Genomic DNA, 19,504 nt, shown 5'->3' with positions numbered 1-19,504 from the left:
CCAATGACCAAAAGTTCTGAGCTTCCCTTTCCAACATGCAGCAGTATTTGGCAGTTTTCATGGTGAGAAAGCTCTCTTAAATAGCTAAGAAATCTTCAGATCTATGATTTAAGCTCATTCTTCTTGTTCTGATCTTAGTTGAAACAGACAAGAGCTGATCAGCATCACCCATGAAATCAAATACTCTTCAAATACTAAGGGTTCAATTAAGTCTCATCTCAAACTTCTCTTTACTAGGGAAATACTTTTCAAAGGGCCAATTTTCTGGATCTTCAATAGTCTTATTATATATCTTCAAATTCCCTATATTGCACATCATTTGTTTCTATGTGTTCATACAAAATGAATTTTAAAAAATTGGCCTGATCTTAAAAATATGAACAGACTAGCTAGTTTCCTTCCAAAAAAAAAACCCCTCTTTCTTCTACTTGGTAAAATTTAGGTGAAGAACAATTAAATCTCTTCCTGGATTTCCTTCCTAATAGCACAACAAGTCCAAGCCAGTCCTATCATGATGCTCCATAGTGGGTGGCTTAGAGGTAACTCTGGGTGTTACTGTTCAATCATTTCAGATGTGTTTGACTCTTCAAGACCTTGGGGTTTTCTCAGTAAACATACTGGAGTGATTTGCCATTTCCTTTTCCAGGTCATTTTACAGAAGAGAAAAACTGAGGCCACCAGGATTACACAACTTGCTCAGGGTAATACAGCTAATAAGCATCTGAGGCTGAATTTGAACTCAAGTCTTCCTGAATCCAGGCCCAGTATTGGATCCACTGCACCACCTAGCTGCCAACTCTGGGCACCTGAACGCTAAGCCAAGAAGCACAAACCCAGACAGGTTGTTTTTTTAAAAAAAAGTTTTTTAAACCATTTTAAGGCTTTGACTACCGAGAAAGACTCTCTATGATCTGGGAAACATCCTAAGGGGTAAGAACCTTGTTACTAGAAGGGCAGCCAAGATGTGGTGAACATTTTGGTCAGAGTGAAACATCAGTACAGAAATAGAAAATATCCCCTAGTCTTTTTTACCCACCCTTTGCTCTAGTCACTGTCAGAGCAGTAGAAAATGGTGCTATGAATTAGTTATTAGACCATCTATCAACATTAATTTAATGGTCAGTTCTTTCAATGCATAATCATTATCTAGTGACCAAAGGATTAATAGACTGCTGAAGGAATAGAACCACATTCACACTGATATCCTCATTATAAATAAAACCAAGACACAAAAAAGTCTTGCAGTTAAATGAAAGAATGGTTCACGGCCCACCCCTCCCAGAGAGGAGACCATTTTCTATAGCAGATCGCATCACCATAATTTTATTTACATATTGCTTTAAGGTTTGCAAAAAAAATTTTTTTTTCTATGAATGTTCTCCTCTTTGGTCCTCAAGATAGCTCCAGTGAGATAAATGCTATTATTACTTCCACTTTACAGATGAGGAAACTGAGGCTAGGAGAAGTTAAGTGACTGACCTGGTCTCACAACTGACAGAGGTGAACATAAGATCTTCACTACACCTATCTTTAGCTTAAAAATAAGGATTTGACTCCGCGAACAAAATGCCACTTCAAAAGCGCTCCTCAAACAAGGTTATCTTCCTGAGATACTCATTAGCTTTGTGACCTGCTAAGGTCTCTCCGCAACTCAGTTTTCTTATTTGTAAAATCAGAGTGTTGGGCTTGATGCCTCCAAGCCTCCTTTTTGCTGTAAATCTATAACCCATAATCTCCCCCGTGTATGCTGAAATTATATAAGATTATGACAGATAGGACAATGGAGACAACTTTGCTCAACAGATTTCTGAATATTAACATCAAGCAAGGCATAAAATCAAGAGCCATATGTTCACTTAAGGTTCGCCAGTACCCAGTAGGCAGCCAGGTAGCACATTGGACAGAGTGCTGAAAGTGGAATCATGAAGTTCAAATAAAGCCTCATAGACTTTTTGGGCTGTGTGATCCTGGGCAAACCACTAACTCACTCTCTGCCTCGATGTCCTCGTCTGTAAAACGAAAACAAGAAGAGCAACCTTCTTCCAGGGCTGTCATAAGGATAAAAGGAGATATTTGTAGAGCACTTTGCAAACCTTAACATGCTACAGAAATACTAACTATTGTCATTAATAATTATTACCCTGGAGGATGTCTCGGGCAGAGGACAAACACAAAGTTTCTTTATTATTTACGTTATCCAAATACCTCTATTTGCAGAAGAACTAGTATTAATTGAGAGTTAATCCAGAAAGAGTGTAGCCTTCTTAGTAACATTTGTAATAGTAAATGAAAATTTTAAAAATATTGTTTTTTTGGGGGGGGAAATGGGTAGATGGAAAATGTGTATTGTCAAGATTATGACATTGAACTGGACTGAGTTGTTTTGTCTGTTATCAATACTTCAATAATTCTCTGGATTTGTAATGTAGTAGGATCAGAGATTTTGATCTGGAAAAGAACCCCAGAGGCCATCTACTCCCAATCCTTTAACTTTACAGAAGAGGAAACTGAGCTGTATAGTGAGGTTAATCGACTCGCCCAAGGTCACAGGAGTGTGAAATATCACAGGTGGACTTTGAACCAAGGTCCTCTGACTTCAAAGTCAGATGTAGTACTTTAGGCCCTCCAGTGGTGCAGGTCACAACCCATTTGCATCTTCTTGCCCATTATGACTCTTGTCTATGTCCATCCAATATGCTGGCAGCTTTCCACTAACTGTCCTGATGTTGGATGAAAATGAATGAAGTCTGTAGGTTGTCCCACACAGGAGTATCCATTGCCCATACTGCATCACTTCTTTTCTTGTCATACATCCCTCTGATGACATCCTCTATACCACTTTTGCACCATTAGTCATTGGTAATATGTGGTCTACTCACATTTACCACGTGGCTAACCATTACCCTTTGGGTGAGTCACAATGTTAATTCTTTGGAAGAAATGGGATAATCTGTGACTTGTAGACACACAGACATAATTCTTTTAGAAAAGAACGGGATTTTACTTTTTTATTTTTTAAAGATCAGGTGTCCCTATCTCACCCATGTAGCAGAGGTTACTCACGGGCCCAGTCTCATACGCCTTATGACAAAGGAGCTTTGGCCTGTTCTGCTTCAGATGTGATCTAGTTGTCCCTTCCTTAACTTGGTCCAGAGTAATCATCATGCCAGACTTAGCACAGACACCCAGTCAGCACAGCCCATTGCAGCTCAGAATTCCTTAAGAGATCCAGCAGCCTCAGCCTCCCGGGTGGCTGGAATTACAGTGTATGTCACCATGCCTGTCACCATGGGCCTTTGGTGTGGAAAGAACCTTTAGATCACTAAAGCACTGAACAATTCTCAAATGCAATCTTTCCTGCTCTTGTTAGTCAATTTTTGGGCTAGTTCATTGTCTCTCCAGAGTGTTCACCCAAGATAGATGTACTAATGGACCAGCTTACAAGGCAGTCTATCTAACAGCACATCAGAGTCTGAAAAATACATGTTCCTCATTCACTTGCTTTTTCCTGCGTCTATAATTAAGCCAAGTTCTTTTGAGTGATTATGGATCTAATTTGGGAGGCCCTATGATGTTCTGAGGTTTGACACAATTAGCACAATGTCATTGGCAAATGAGAGCATCTAGGGGACCTCCCATTTATACAGAATCTCTCTGATCTCTACCCTGCACTGGACATTCTCCACAGTAAATACCTTTGATGAGCATGTCTCCCCGCTTAATATCTCACTTAATAATCAGAGGGTCATGGAGAAAGAAACTGCTATGGTTACATTTTTTTCAAGGAAATTTGTACTATTGCCACATGTGAATCAGAAACTTCATTTTTTTCTTTCAACTTTAATTTTATTTTTTCAATTAATGAAAATCAAGCTCTTTCTTTCCTACCTCTCTCCCCTCAATTGAAAAAGAAAAATAAAACCCTTGTAAAAATATGCAACACAAATTCCTGCATTGACCATGTCCAATATATATATATATATATGTCTCAAGCTGTACTGTGAGTTAAAAAAAATTCTAAGAGGAAAAAAAATCTATCATTTTGTGGTCTCATGACCTGAGTTTGAATTTTTATTATGACACTTGTCAGCTTTGCTACCGTTAGTACAAATATGTGGAAAGAGTGAACTTAGATTGTTACAATCTTTTTATATCCTCTTATATACATTCAATATGTATGAGATATAAATGTGGAACTGAATGTCATTTTTTTCTGTGTGTGCAAAGAGACAGATAAAATACTCTTTAAAATATAAACACTCAAGGTGGCAATGAGGGGAGGAGGGGACTAAAGTATATTTCAAAACCAGGATTCTCACTTCAGCTACTATAATTTCGTTAAGTAGAAAAGACAAACTAATGTTCTCCAACAAAATGAAGTTATTCTTATTGCCTCCGTTCAAGTTTGTAGACATTAAATGATGAATATGGGATGTGCTTCCTATTTGTTTTAGCATCATTTTGACAAACATATTAGGCTAAAATTTGTTGAAAGTCTAAAACTCAAGAGAGTTTTTGATATTTTTTAGTTGGATTAGCCATTTGTCTTGATAATATGACAGATCTTAGGTCTTATAATTCATCCATTTATCCCATTCTCAGCCACATCCTTTGAAAAATCTTTCATAGACAATACATCAATCGTCAAATACGGAGGAGACTTTAGAGACTGCTGAATTTAAAAAATCATTTTGAGGGTTGGTAGGGACCTTAAGAGTCATCTAATTCTGTGGTCACTGGGCCACATCCAGTCTGCCATCTGTTTTTTGTATGACCCATGAGCTAGGCATAATTTTTTTAAAATGTAAAAATTGTTCTTAGCTTGTGCACAATACAGTAACAGAAATCAGGCTTAATTTGGCCTGTGGACCACAGTTAGCTAACCCTTTACTTAGTTCAATGTATACTTATAAAGAATCCCCATTATAACATACTGGACAAATGATTGTTGGCCAAGAATGGTGAGGCATTGCCTCTTTGAGAAAATTTATTCCACTTCTGGACAGCTCGTATTGTTAGGAAGGTTTTTCTGACATCATGTATAAACTTGCCTCTTTGCAACTTCCTTTTCCATATTTGTATAGTGCTATAATTGGGAAATTGGGGAAGCTGATACCATGAAGGAAAGGAAGAATGAAGGATCTCAAGGAAATAAGAAAAGGAGAAGGGCTACTTTTCAACTAGGATGAGTTGCTAGCTTCAAAATCTTATCAATCAAGAACTGAAGTCACATTAAACAGATTTAGAAAAATCTTAAATTTTATCCCAGATGTTTCAAGTGAAAAGAGTTCTTTTTCCTCCTTAAAAAAGTCTTTCTGATTGCTGTCTTCAAGAATTCTACAGAACTCATTTTTCAACGTACTATTTTGAAATTTAATCATTATTAGGGAAAAACAAATTTGCCAGGACTCCTTTTCTCTTCATCATTGCCTTATGACTGTCAGGGTTTTGGCTTGAAGGGATCTGCTGCTTCTTTAAACAGGTAGATCCCACGTGGCCCTCTTCAAATATACTCACTACACTCCTGCCACCAATGTGCTAATGCCTGACAGTTGGTTCTTGTATCTTAACAAAGGTTCCCACCCCACTAACTTAACAGTCTGTTGGAAGTAGCATTTGTTTCTACTGGCTATCCATTCCTACTGTTAATCTTGGAGGAGTTGAGTTGCCTGCATGGCTGAAAAAAAGTTCAGTATCTGGTACAGAAAGAGAGTGATGGTGTGTGGTATTCTTCTGCATCCTTCTCCTCTAATCTGCATCTCTCAAAAACCTGGCATATGCAAAATACAGGGCTCATGCAGCTGTACCCAGAGGAAAATGGGCCTGGAGAATCAGATTGCTTCTCAAAAGGCCAGAAGTTCAGTTGCTCACTATTCTGCCTGTCCATAGCAGTGACTGCTAGGGGAGGAGGAAAGGGGAGATCACATGTTTTTTTAGCTGTCTTTGCAGCTGTACCACCAGGGCCTCAGTCCACAGCTGTCCAAGGAAAAAGAAAAAGCGATCTTGAACCATAAGATAGAAACAAAGTGGTCCCTTACCCATTCCACTTATGGTTCTGAAGTACCCAGAAAATTTGATGATGCCAAAAGCTGTTAACTGGGGCCTGTTATAACACCTGCTAGGCATGAGAACCAACATGGGCTCTCCTACAGCTATCTAGTTTCAAATCTTAGGCAACGGGCTTTGCTGTTACCTTCCTAAACCATTCATAGTACATACTGAATTTCCATTGTACATATGTTGTTGGGCTAGGCACTGTAGTAAGTAAAAGATGGGAATGCTTGCCCACTAGGAGCTTAGAATTTACTTGTGCAGGAAACAAAGTATACAGAAATGGAGATTCGATACATAACATCCATTCAAAAAGTTTTTAATCATTGCTGTCATTTGAGTTCAGAACACACACAAAATGAAAGAAGCTAGTCAGGACTAGCATAGGCAGGGATGTTGGTATCATTTTTTTCTATACAAACTTATGATTTCATTAGTGTGAGGAAGCTCCCTCTTCCAATCCAACGTGAACCTGTCTTGTCATTTATAGTCTTGGAGAGTTTATCTGAGGGCTGAGAGGATATAAGTAATTCCCTGAGGGTCACATTATGTACCTGAGGCAGGATTTGAACCCACATCTTCCTAACTCCGAGGCCATTTCTCTAACACTATAATGAAATGTTATTGAACATCAGTTGTGCATGTGAGCTAGGCAGTAGGATATGGAGATTTAGAAAAAGTTCCTGCTCTCAAGACCCTTAAAAATGAAGCTTTAGAAAAGTAATGAGAGATACAATCAATTGTACAGAATTTGATACTTTTTGACAGTTTCCCTTTTATCAACCCGTTCAATCCTTGGAGCAACCCTGTAAAGTTGATGAGCCAGCCAATGCAATTTTTATGTTTTAAATATAGAAAGTAAGGCTCAGAGAACTTACAATTTGTCTCAGGTCACACAGTAAGCAAGTAGTAGGGCCAGGATGAGGCAATATTGCATCATCAAAATTCCAATGCAGGAAAAAACTTACAAATTTACAATAAATTATTAAATTTAAGATGCGTCATTTAAAAAATTGTATATTTTTGAATGACACAAACTTTTAAAAAGCTGTTAAAGGGCCAAAGAAAGTAGATTTCCAGGGGGGTGCTGAGTAATTTTTTTTGAAAAGGGGGCCGTAGGCCAAATAAGTTTGGGAACCTCTGGTTTAGGGGAAGAATTGATGACTGAAGGCACTTAAAGTAGGCCTCACAGATGAGCTGGGCCATGAAGGAAGAGTAGGCTAAGGTAAGTGGTAAACAGGGAGAAAATAATTCCAGATGGGGTGGGGGGCCAGGGCAGGAGGAAGGGAGGTAGCAAGCAAAGACAGGGACAACAGCAGAGAACACTGGGCATATGGACAGTGGCAAGTAAAATGGCTTGGCTGGAATGGAGTGGGGACACTAGTGAGAGAATATTGGTAAGATAAGATTATATATCTATGTATAATCTAGCTTACTATAGAATAGAGAGCTATATAATCTGGCCCCTATAGGTAGAGGTCAGATTATAAAGGGCTTTGATTGCCAAGGCAAGGAGTTGGGGCTTCATCATGTAGGAAATGAGGAGTCATTGAAGGATTTTGAGTAGGAAAGTGTTGTGTGCAAAGCGGTATTTTAGGAAGATCAATCTGGCAAAAGCATGTAGGATTGATTCAAGTAGGGAGATTACTTAAAAGACCTCACAGGGTTGTTGTAAGAATCAAATGAGATTGCACACATAAAGGTCTTTGCAAATAAGAAAGTGCTATATAAACGCTACCTATTATCATCTGTAATAATTCAGGCATGAGGTTATAAGGGTCTAGGTTAGCATCGTGGTAAAGGATATAGAAAAGAAAAGATGGAGAGAGGAAATGAAGAAAACTGATAAGATGCATGCAGAGAGGAAGGAATCAAAGGTGACTAATTCTTAGGTCTACAAGACCAGAATATCATTAAATCAAATAAAAACAAAATAGTACATACCTACTGATACAGAAAATTGGGATGAGGGCTGGAGAAGACACAAAGGTAAATGGGATATAGTCCCTATCTTTGAGGAGTTTACAATACATAGGGAGAAATAAGACATGTGCACCAATAAGTTTAAGATAGATGAAAATTTCAAGTGCATAGGAAAAAAACAAAGTGCTATGAGAAAAAGAAATTCAGCTGGAAGGATTTGGGTAGGTTCCATTTGAGTTGCACCTGGAGAGATGGAAAAAATGTCCATAGGTACAGAGGAAGGGCTGGCATTACAATATAAGAAAAGACACGGAAGAAGAGGATTGTGAGAAGTCATTGGGAATGGTGAGTGATCTAATTTTTTTGGAATACATGAGGCAGAGTAATATTAAATAAAGCTGCAAAATAGGGTAGAGCCACAGATTGTGAAGTTGAATATAAAGCTAAGATGCATTTCGAAATATTTAGTAGGTCACAGGGATCCAGTGATGGATCTACAAAGTGATACAATGTGATTATTCATGTACATCATGGTCAGAAATCTGACAGCAATATGTAGGACTAGCTGTTGTTGCAAGTGTCCCCATTGGAGGCTATGAGGCCCTGAGCTAGCGTTGTGATAGTAAGGAGGGAATGGATGGGAGAGCTGTTGAAGAAGTACAATTTATAGGACTTGGAGATGGAAGATGTGTGGGAGGATAGGGAGCAATGAGTCGAGGACGACTCTGATTTATGACTAGTGTCATTGTCAGAGATGGAGAAATCTGAAAGAGGTGGCAGGATTTAGGAAGAGAAATGCTGGATTTTGTCTTAGTTATGTTGAGACCGGGGAATTGGTGGGATGGCCAGATGAAGGTTATCAGGTAAACAGAAATATCAGTCTGGATTTTGAAAAAGAGATCAGGGATAGAGATGTATATTTGTAAATGGCCTGCATAGAGCTGATAACAGTAGGAATGAATGACATTGACAATGGAGAGGATGTAGGGAAATAATAAAAGAAGTTGTAAGGCTACAGCCTTGTGAAATAGCTAGGTCAAGATTTAGAAGAATGAAGAAAAACCAAAGAAACACAAAGAAGCAGCTGTTATTGAGGCAACAGAAGGATAATGAGAAGAGGGTATCGTGAAATCAAGGGACCTGAGGACTTTGGAAAGGTCAGAGACTTAGTGGTTAAGAAATAAAAAAGAAAAACACCAGTGATTTTTGAGAAAGCAGTTACTGTAGAAGAGTTGGGATGAAAGCCAGACCAAAAAGAGAGTGGGAAGAGAAGAAATTGATCCATTGAGCACAGACCACATGTTGGAGAAGTTTGGCAGTGAAAGGGAGAACAGGCAGAAAATGGTAATGGAAGGAAAGGAATGAGTAGAGAGAGAAATTTGAAATGCAAGAAAAGTGGGGGATAATTGATGGAGCCTAGGAAGAGTAGGTAGGGAGGAGATCAAGAGTACAAGTAGAAATATGAATACTGCAAAAGAGCAGGACCATGTTTTCAAAGACAGAAGAGAAGAAAAAAGAAGTTGGGCAAAGACATGATGAGACTAAAGGAAGAGAGGAATATCAATGACAGGCTGAAACAAGAGAATGGTAATATGAGAGGACCAGAGAAGTTTGGCTCTACCATTATAAACCCATCCATCTTGGGTAGATCCAAAGTGTGTTTTCTTAACTTCAACACCCCGTTCAGCAGTAGCTAAATAAAATAAAGGCAACTGCTTAAGCCTTCACTTCACAGTCTCATGAGAGCAGGGAGAAGTATGACTTTAGCTAGTACTAGCAAGTCATGTCAGTTAGACTTTATATGGAGGGATAGTGTCAGCCCAAGGAGTTCTTGTACAGTTTGAAATTCTGCATTTGTCAATAGCTAGGTCTGTATTTTTGGAGGAAAAAATGGACCTAGATAGCAGGAAAGTTCAGCAATATTTATTCACTACTCTTCTTTTGTCAATCTAAATATTTGGATCCTTGATAGTAGTTAAGTGTCCAGAAGAAGGTGAAGAGAACATCATAAAGCAGAGGGCCAATATTTTCTACTGCAATATGAAACTTTACAAAATAAGCCAATGGAAAGGTAGGATTAAAACTGACTGGGAAAATAATTTTTAATCTAAATTTTTTAAAAGCTCTATGTCTGAGGGGTATATATATATATATATATATATATATATATATATATATCTCACTACTCTAAGATTTTCTTGACTTGAAATTTCTCTAAATAAATGAATAAGTTTAAATAAATATTCATTCAGATTTTTACTGTTCAAGCAGAATGTATACCCTCGAGAACAGGGCCTGTTTCACTTTTGCATTTTTATTCCTAGCACCCTGCACAGTGCATGACACATAGTAGGCACTTAATAAATATTTGTTAATTGATGAAGTGCTCAGTATGTGGAAGGTGTGATACTAGGTACAGACATACCAAGAGAAGTAACAGCTCACATTTCTGTAATACATAATGCTCTATAAAGTCCTTGCCTTTTGATATCTCTGAAGCTGATAATACAAGTAACAAATGGGTCCTGCCCCAATTGACTTCTTTTTTATGTTAAGAGTTCTTCCATCCCCTCAGTGGTAACAATATTAACTTGCTATTTACCTTCATTCTTAGAGACAATGTAGGGAGAGCAAAGGTTTACAATGTAGCAAACCTATATGTCATTCAGACCTTTAAAAGGGTTGCTAAAATCAGCTCCTGGCTCTTCCATTGACCTACTAGATTGCTCTTGTGAAAACCTATATCTATGGAAGATCAAAGAAATTTAAAAGCTTGGAAGAATTTGGCCTTATAGGACGAATAGGACTCTGGCATGTATATTTAAATATCTAAACTATCATCCTGTCAAAATCAATCAATAAATATTTATTAAATATCTACTATGTGCCAGACTGTCTCAATAAGTCATGATGATATATTGGCATAGGAGGAGATAAAATGATAACAGAAGAGATAAAGCTGATAGATAGATAACCCCCCATTTTAAAGATTGTTTACTTTCCTTCTTTAAGGAAGTATCTATTATTAATATGTGTATGTACATACATATATACACACATATATTATACATACACACATATACACAGATCAAATTTTCATTTAAAAATTAAGTCAGTCTGGGAGCTAAAATGACCTTTTTTTGAGATGAAATCCTGATTATGATCTATTCTGATGTAGCTCACCATTATGTTCCTGAGGTTTAGATATTGACCTAGTTTTAGGAAGTGAAGTGGACTCACTTAATCTATTTCCATTCGACATTAGCAACAGTTTTTCAGTGGCTTTGTATTTGCTCTAAATTCTCTTCAATTTCCTCTTCCTCTCAATTATCCATACAGTTTGTTTTCCTTTTCTTGTCTGTATGGCAAACAGAATTCTAATGACTTCTTTTAGATCAACACATTTACCAAGAGTATATTCCAAAGAATAAAAATAAAAAAGTCAAAAGCAGCTGCGTCACTTGTTCCTGCGTGCAAACGGAGTCATGAAAGAGGCAAGAAACTCCGATGAGACAGCTACAGATTTGGAAACCAAATCTATGCGATGCTGTTTTGTTAAGTAATGTGATAGGAATCTAAGATGGGGTTTTGTTCATTTTAATATGTGGAAATTAAATGAATAAATCATCTACAAATGGAAAATCTTATCTCTAGGAAATTAAACGAAATATAATTTCTCCTGACACCTCTCTGCAAGTTGGTAGAAAATAGAGAAGCAGCTAGAATATTTAAGACTATGTATGTTACATGTATCAATGATATTGGAATAACACCGCCTACTGCACATACAGATAGACGATCAGCTTCTTCTTTCCATATTTTTATCCTCCGTCCAAAACTAGTGATGTTTTAAGCCTTTAACTTGGGAATAGCTAATGAGTTCTTGGAAGACGAAGCCACACCTTGCTTTATCAGCGTTCCTTGTCACAATACCTCCCTACTCCCGCTGTTTAGGAGTTGTCTAGCAGTCAGAGACAGTGTTAGACCTGGCGTTGACTTCTCAGCCAACTGAAGGGAGAACATTGTTTTGATGTACAGAAATACAGCTTTTAAAAAGTCAAGGTCTGCTGGTAGTTTCTCTGTAAACTACTATGGCAGCTGTGCTACAGGTCATGAATATTACATAAGGACTGTCCATGCATTCAAGCCAATAGTGCGAAGCCAGATTCCCATAGCAACACACATAGATTTACTTATCCCTGAGAGATGCATCCGCTCAGCAGTATTGGCTCTAATGTTACCCATATTTTTTCAACAAGATAATCACAGTACTTGATCCCTTTCCTTTCAGATCTGTGACTCCTTTAAAAAAACAAATAAAAAAACCTGACCGACCAATAATCCCAATGAAACATATCCACTCAGAAGTTACCTAGCATCCAAAAAACTTGTTGGATTATCTGGCAAAGCAATTATATAGAAAGAGGAACCACCTAAGCCCATCAAATCTGGAGAACCAAATCCTTGTTCTCAGCATGAGCTAGTTCTAAAATGTGCTACTTTCCCCCTTCTTTTTTAAGGTAGTGGAAGAGAGACAAATCAACTGAAGGGAAGGAGTCACTAACTAGTGTGAGGAAATGGGCTGTACAAATGGCCATTATTATCTTACCCATAAAATCCTAAACTCACAGTTCTCATTTCTCTTGGCCAGTTCAAATCCGAGTACTTTTTAATGCAAAACATTTCCCTGCTAAATGAAAGATGTAAGAAAACACTATTGCAAACACCCATCTGGGGAAATGACTGAAGCTTAAAGTTTACATATGATAACTAGAAATACCTTATTTTAAATGGTTTGTTGGAATAACTTGTGGCATTCATAAAGCAAAATACTTTTCTTAGGAAGAAGAAATGTCATTTTCCTTCTCAGACACACAAAGTTCCTCTATAACACAGGTGCCCCCAATAAGTGGACAATATATGTGAACAAACAAGAAAATAAACCCTTCCCCCACCCCCCATGCCAGATTGTTCTCTAAACAGCGAGTGCTCAATAAATGCTCTCTCTCTAAGCCAATTTCATTTATATAGCAAATAATAGGAACAAACAGCTTTTCCTACACTTTGCTCAAGCCAGACAGTCTGACAGAATTTCCAAGGGTCCCAAAATCAGCTTTCTGGGAAACATCCACAGGTGGCCACTATGGACACTAGAGGCTAGCTTGAAAAGACATGATGTGAAAACATGCTTCACCTTGGCTTTTTCCAGCTGGGCCTGGGCCTGTCTCTCTGCCTCTCTCCGCACTGCTTCCCTGTCTTCCTCCAGAGAGACATCTGAATCAGATGGACGGCTAGTGTAGGAGTCTGCCGAACCCTGAAGAAAAACATCAACGTTAAAAGAGATTAGAAAGAGACACCTTGCATTGGGGGAAGAAAAGTCAACATTAGCATTTCATCTAGAATGTGAGAAAGATCTATAGGCTATAGAATTATGGTGTGGTTTGTTTTTTTTTTTTTCCTGGGATGATAGTGATGACATGATGATCATGGACCAGGACAGGTGTTCCAGACAGGCCATATCTCCTGTACAATCTTGACATCTAATTAGTCAGCTTTTTGTACCAGGAGCAAGTTTCTGTGTGGTAAAACCAGGTGAGTGCTGCAGTGCAGAGCTGTAGGACAGAGGGGTTTCAAGGATAGCTCTGGGCAAAATAAGGCTCACATAAACAAAGGTAATTCAGAATAAGCAAAGGGACAACTAACTCTCTCCCCTCCCCTCCGCTTCTCTCTCTCTCTCTCTTTCTCTGTCTCTCCTCCCTCCTTCTCAAAGGAAAATCACTGTGAACCAAAGCTCTTGAAAATATCATGGCCATGATCTGACATCCCTGACAATTTGAGAGCTTCTCTACACTAGGTTTTACCTGACACGTTCTCCCCATGACAAAATCACAAGGTGCCAGTACGACTCAACCTTTGAATAACATACTTAGGCATCCACAAATAATGGGGTCCTAAAGATGTCTGCAAAATAAAAAAAAACCCAAAACAAACAAACCCAAACAAACCCACACACATAAACAATCTGCTTTTGCAGCTAGGCACGGCACAAGGGGATCTGAGAAACGTGAGCCATCTCCCTCACTACCTTGTCATCATGAGCATATTAATTCAATCATACAAGCTTTTGCTTTCAGTCAATGCCTCAGTAGCAGCAGCAGCAGCCTTAGCAGCAGCAGAGACCAAGAGCAGACTGATAGCGCCCCAAAAAAGCAATTGGTTCTTACACAGATATCCGAATTCTTCAGCCGCCCTCCTTTGGCTCTTTTCAGAAGCCTGATCCAGGTGGCCTTCATTAGCCAGACAGCTCAGTTATTGTCCGCAGCTGCAGCGCCCAGCACAGACTCTCACCCGGCATGTGTGCGCTGAGCCCTGTGGAATCACTGAGCCTTCCTTGGCCATACTCTGCTGCAAGCCCCTTCGTTTCCTTCCTTCTCTCAGTCTCTCTGCTCGGAAGGACTCTGATCCGAGCAGGTTCTCATTTTTTTTCCATCCCAGAAAGCGAAAGAGCACACCTAAATCTGACTGTGCGCTGCTACAATAAACAGAGAACACTTCCAAGTAGATTCCGAAGAGAGGCTTCAACTCCGGCTAAACTTGATGCATCCTGCTATACAGAGGATGAATGTGGCTGCTTTTTTTGTGGGTGGGGGTGGTTCAAAGAAATTACTTGTAAGACATGAGAACCTTTTAAAAATCCAGTGCAAAATGTATTCCATGACATTTGCAAGTGCAAAGTTCAATCCATATCTTCAGAGATCTGATTGGGGTGGGGGAGGGAGGGAGCCCAGCACATCACTGGGCATGCTCTATATGTCGCCTTTTACGCAGATGCTCACATCACACTGGGAGTCTATGTCAAATTGCTATTTCACGTCTCAAGTGTAAACAGCTGGAAAGGGCCCTTTGGATCTGAAGTCGTTGGCAGGGTGTCATATTTTTATCATGTCTCTGCCACCAGTGAAATTCACTCTCAGGGATACAGTACCTGTTCTTTTCCTCTAATGCCCTCTTCCCATTGCTATACAGCATTTTAAAGAACACCTTAGCTGCTACAAAAATGTGGGGCTTCTGCTGTAAGACATCCATATGAAGAGCAGAGAGAAGAGAGATGTCATCCAAAACATTCTGGGCAGGGAAGAGCACATGATTTTCATCCATCATAATGCAAATTTAGATTGCTATTTGTCGTCTCCTAAATCAGATGCAAGAGACACGTCTGCACACATTTAATTAGGGCATGAATTATGATCATGGGTTTCTAAAGCAATCGCTTTAGCAGAACTAAAAATGACAGGGAACTGCTTCCCAGTGAGAGACTGCTATTAGTAACTGTGCATGCTAAATTCAAGTGTGGACTGTTGTAATACTAATCATGGAGAAATCTGAAAGCACAGATTGTTAGTTATTGGCTCTGGCTAAGGAGATACTTCAGTTGGTTGGATGTAAAAGTATTATTAACTTCACAAGCTCATATTCACAAATCCCCAGAATTTTAGAGCTCAAAGGGAGCTAAGAGATTACGTAACTGAAATCCTTTTCTCTCCCTAAAAGAAGGAACGGCAGTTCAGAGAAGTTAATTCCTTGTCTAAAATCACAAAGCTTGCACTTGGCCATGGAGAGGTCTAGAACCCAACTCTCCTGAGGGACTTGAAGTGCAATGTCTAATTTTGAAAGATTCATTGACTAGTATGCAAGTAATTAGGCTATGGGGTAAATGTAAATCATCACGCTTTGCTCTTTCAAAGCAACTATCTCTAGGAATAGTGTCTTACTTATTCTATCCTCCCATCACCCAGGCTCCCTTATTGAATCTTTATAATATCTCTCATGTAAACACCCTTCTCTCATCTGACAATGCCCCCACCCACGTGTGGGTCCTCATCACCTTACACCTGAACTACTGAAATAGCCTGCAATTTGCCCCGACCGCACCCCCAAGTTTCTCTCCCTTCCAATGCACTCTCCATAGAGTTGTCAAACGGACCTGCCTAAAAACCAGGTCTGACCATATCATACCCCTATTCAATAAACTCCAGTGGCCACCTGTTAATCACCTCTGGGATTAAATATAAAAACCTGTTTGGTTTTCAAAGACCTTCATAAACTGCCTCCTTCCTACATTTCCCCTCTTCCCCATATTCCTCTCCATGACGCAGGTAGGTGGTCCAATGAACAGAAAACACTGGACCTAGAGTCAGGAAGACCCGAATTCAAATCCAGCCTTATACACTCACTAGCTATGTGATCCTGGGCAAGTCACTTAACTTTTGTTTTCCTCAACTGTAAAATGGGGATAATAATACAACCTACCTCTCAAGAGTTGCTGTGAGGACCAAATGAGATAATATTTGTCAAGCACTTATCACAGTGCCTGGCACATAATAGGTGCTTAATAAATGCTTGCTTCCTTCCTTCCTCCCTCCCTCTTCTCTCCATTCCTTCCTTGTATTCTGTGATATAGTGAAACTAGCCTCTTTGCTGCTTCTCACACAAGACACTTCATCTCCAGATTCCCAGTGTTTTTCCTGGCTATCCTCCATGCCTGAAACTCTTTCCCTCCTCATCTCTGCCTCTGGTTTTACTGGATTCTTTCAAGTGTCAGCTAAAGTCCCACCTTCTTCAAGAAACCTTTCCCAGTCCTATTTAAAGTTTGTCTCTTTCCTCTGACAGTACCCCCAATTTATCTTGTATATATCTTATTTGTGCATAGTTGTTTGCATGGGAGCTCCTTGACAGCAGGGACTGACCACTTTTGGGCCATTCTTTGTATCTCCAGTGCTTAGTACAATGCATAGCACATAGTAGGCACTTAATGTTCTTTGACTGACTGAGAGAAAGATAGAGGAAATAGAGGTAAGCTGGTCATGTGGCAAAAGTAAGAGACAAAAGATAAGGCAGTATGAGTACTTTACTGCTCTCCTCGAGTTAATAAGAAAACTAGAAAAAAGTCCTAGTACATTTGGCAGATCCTTTAAAAGGGATTTATGGAAAGATGTAGATAAGAACCATAGACAACAAGAAATAGTGGAGTGGTTTTAGGCTTCATTGATGGAGGGAGTACAAATATGGGCAAAATCACGTAGTGTTCTGTCACCCCATCATCAACTGAATCTATTTGTTTTAAACTTTTAGGCAGTGTTTATTATCGTTGTAATTAGCCAACCCATCAAAAATAGCAAACCTATACTTTCAGAAATCTTTCCAGAAAGTCTGGGTGCACATGTGCATACCCTGAGAAAAATTCAATCCCAAAGTTCAACAAACATTTATGTTTATGTTATGACTAAACACTAAGAGGTTCAAAGCATGAAAGCAGAAAGAAAAAACTGAAATAGAGAGCTTATAAGGAAAATGGCATTCCTAGCAATCATAGCATCAACAGATAATACTCCTAGTAAGTTAATATAGAGGTCAATTACTTCAAGGACTTGTGGTTTCATTTGGGGCAGACCACAAGCTCTCTTCAAGAGGATTTGTGACCAAGAATTTGCCACCCATCAGTCAACCTAATAATGGGGATCTCCACATTTAGTTAAGTTGATCCGTGGACAGTAGAGATGTTGTCTCTCACTGAGCTCATATTAAAGCTTTTTCCAGCTTGGCAGGACCCATGATAAATTACACTTGCCTGGCACAGCCTGTGAAATACGGGAGTACTTCCACCTCCTGAGGAGACATTGGAGTAGAACTGCTTAAAGTTCGATTTTACATGGCAATTTCAAAAATGTCCTTATAAAATTAGGGCTAGGCCACCAAGTATATTGAGTGGATAATCACTTCCGTGACAGTGTCAGAGGCAACTGACACAGCTTACACACACATAGCATAGGTGATTGTGAACAGAAATGATAGAAGACTTGAAGGTAAGGGGATGGCAAGTTGTGGAAGGCTTAGAATATCATGGTGAAGATAAGTAATTTGATATCATTTGATAAACAATTCCAAGCCTTGGAAGTGGTTTGAACAGAAGAATTACATGATCAATCAGTAAGCATTTATTAAGTGCTTAGTGTCAGGTACTGTGCTAAGTGCTGGTGGTACTAAAAAAAGGCAAAAAAATTAATAGAAAAGAAAAAAGTCCTTGTCCTCAAGGAGCTTACATTCTAATAGGGAAATCTACATGCATACATAGATAGGCACATACACAGTAGATCTAAGGCAACTTAAGAGGTGAAGGGTCTAGCATGTGAGGGAGGGGGAAGGGAATAAGGAATCTGTGGAATGTACCATGGGAGCTTAATCTTGAAGAAAAATAAGTGAAACTAAGAAATGGAGGTGAGGCCAAGCCTTCCAAGCATAGAGGATAGCCAGCGCAAAAGCACAGGGACTAGAGATGGAGGGACATGTACGAAGATCAAGAAGGATAGCAGAGTTGAAATGTAGAGTTCTTGGAAGGGAGTAAAAGATGAGATGAGTGGAAAGATAGGAAGGAGTCAGGTTATAAGGATCTTCAAATGCCAAACAAAAGATTTTATATGTGATCTGGGAGACAAGAGAGAGCGTCTGGAATTTACTGAATAAATGGAATGGAGTGGGAAGACCTGCACTTTAGGAAAGTCACCTTGGCAGTTACATGGAGGCTGGATTTGATTGAGGAGAAAATTGAGACATGAAGACCAATGTGAAGGCTTTTGCAATAGTCTTGGCAAGAGATGGTGAGGGTTTGTACTAGGGTGGTGGCTGTATGAATGGATGGAAAGGGATACATACCTCTAAATCACTATTGATGAGAGCAATGCAAATTATAATAATCCTGAGGTACCACCCTACACCTAACAGACTGGCTAATATGACAGAAAAGGAAAATGATAAATGTTGGAGAGGGTGTGGGAAAATTGAGACACTGATGCATTGTAGGTGGAGTTGTGAATTGATCCAACCATTCTGGAGAGCAATTTGGTACTATGCCCAAAGGGCTATAAAATTGTGCATACCCTTTGATCTAGCTATACTACTACTAGGTTTACATCCCAAAGAGATTTTTAAAAATGGGGGGGGAGGACTGATTTTTACTTGTGGTGGCAAAGAACTGAAAATTGAGGAAGTGCTCATCAATTGGGGAATGGCTGAACAAGTTGTAGTATATGATTGTAATGGAATATTATTGTGCTATAAGAAATGATAAGCAAGATGGGTTCGGAAAAAACTGGAAAGACATATATGAACTGATGTAAAGTGAAACGAGAAGAACCAGGAGAACATTGTACATAGTAATAGCAATATTATATGATGAAAAACTGTGAATGACAGCTAGTCTCAGCAATACAATCCAAGAAAATTCAAAAAACAAATCCAAAGGATATGAAATGCTATCTACCTTGAGAGGAAGAACTGATGGAGTCTGAATGCAGATTGAAGCATACTATTTTTCATTTTCTATATTTTTCATGTTTTTTCCCTTTGGGTCTGTGTCTTCTTTCACATCATGACTAATATGGTAAGAAGTTTTGCAAGATTGAACATATACAACCTATATCAAATTTCTTATCATCTCAGGAAGGGGGAAGTGAGGGAGGAAGACAGAAAATTT

At 39.0% G+C, this 19,504-nt stretch overlaps 1 protein-coding gene across 3 annotated transcripts in view; it reads right to left on the bottom strand.

The window, feature by feature from the left end:
* The window catches only part of CACNB2 (calcium voltage-gated channel auxiliary subunit beta 2), a 178,256-nt gene that overhangs the window by 98,788 nt on the left and 59,964 nt on the right, over window positions 1-19,504 (bottom strand). For 2 of the 3 annotated variants that reach the window (XM_036759212.1, XM_036759213.1), the window contains exon 2: window positions 13,169-13,288. In XM_036759212.1, coding sequence (XP_036615107.1) covers window positions 13,169-13,288 — 120 coding nt within the window. Of the gene's footprint in view, window positions 1-13,168; window positions 13,289-14,198; window positions 14,439-19,504 lie in introns of those variants that run through there. The other variant, XM_036759211.1, reaches the window with a different exon arrangement.

Source organism: Trichosurus vulpecula, chromosome 5 (genome assembly GCF_011100635.1).
Source record: "Trichosurus vulpecula isolate mTriVul1 chromosome 5, mTriVul1.pri, whole genome shotgun sequence".
In the NCBI taxonomy this organism is placed as follows: Eukaryota; Metazoa; Chordata; class Mammalia; order Diprotodontia; family Phalangeridae; genus Trichosurus; species Trichosurus vulpecula.
Note: the sequence above shows the minus strand (reverse complement) of the source record. Positions and strands in the feature narration are given on the sequence as shown.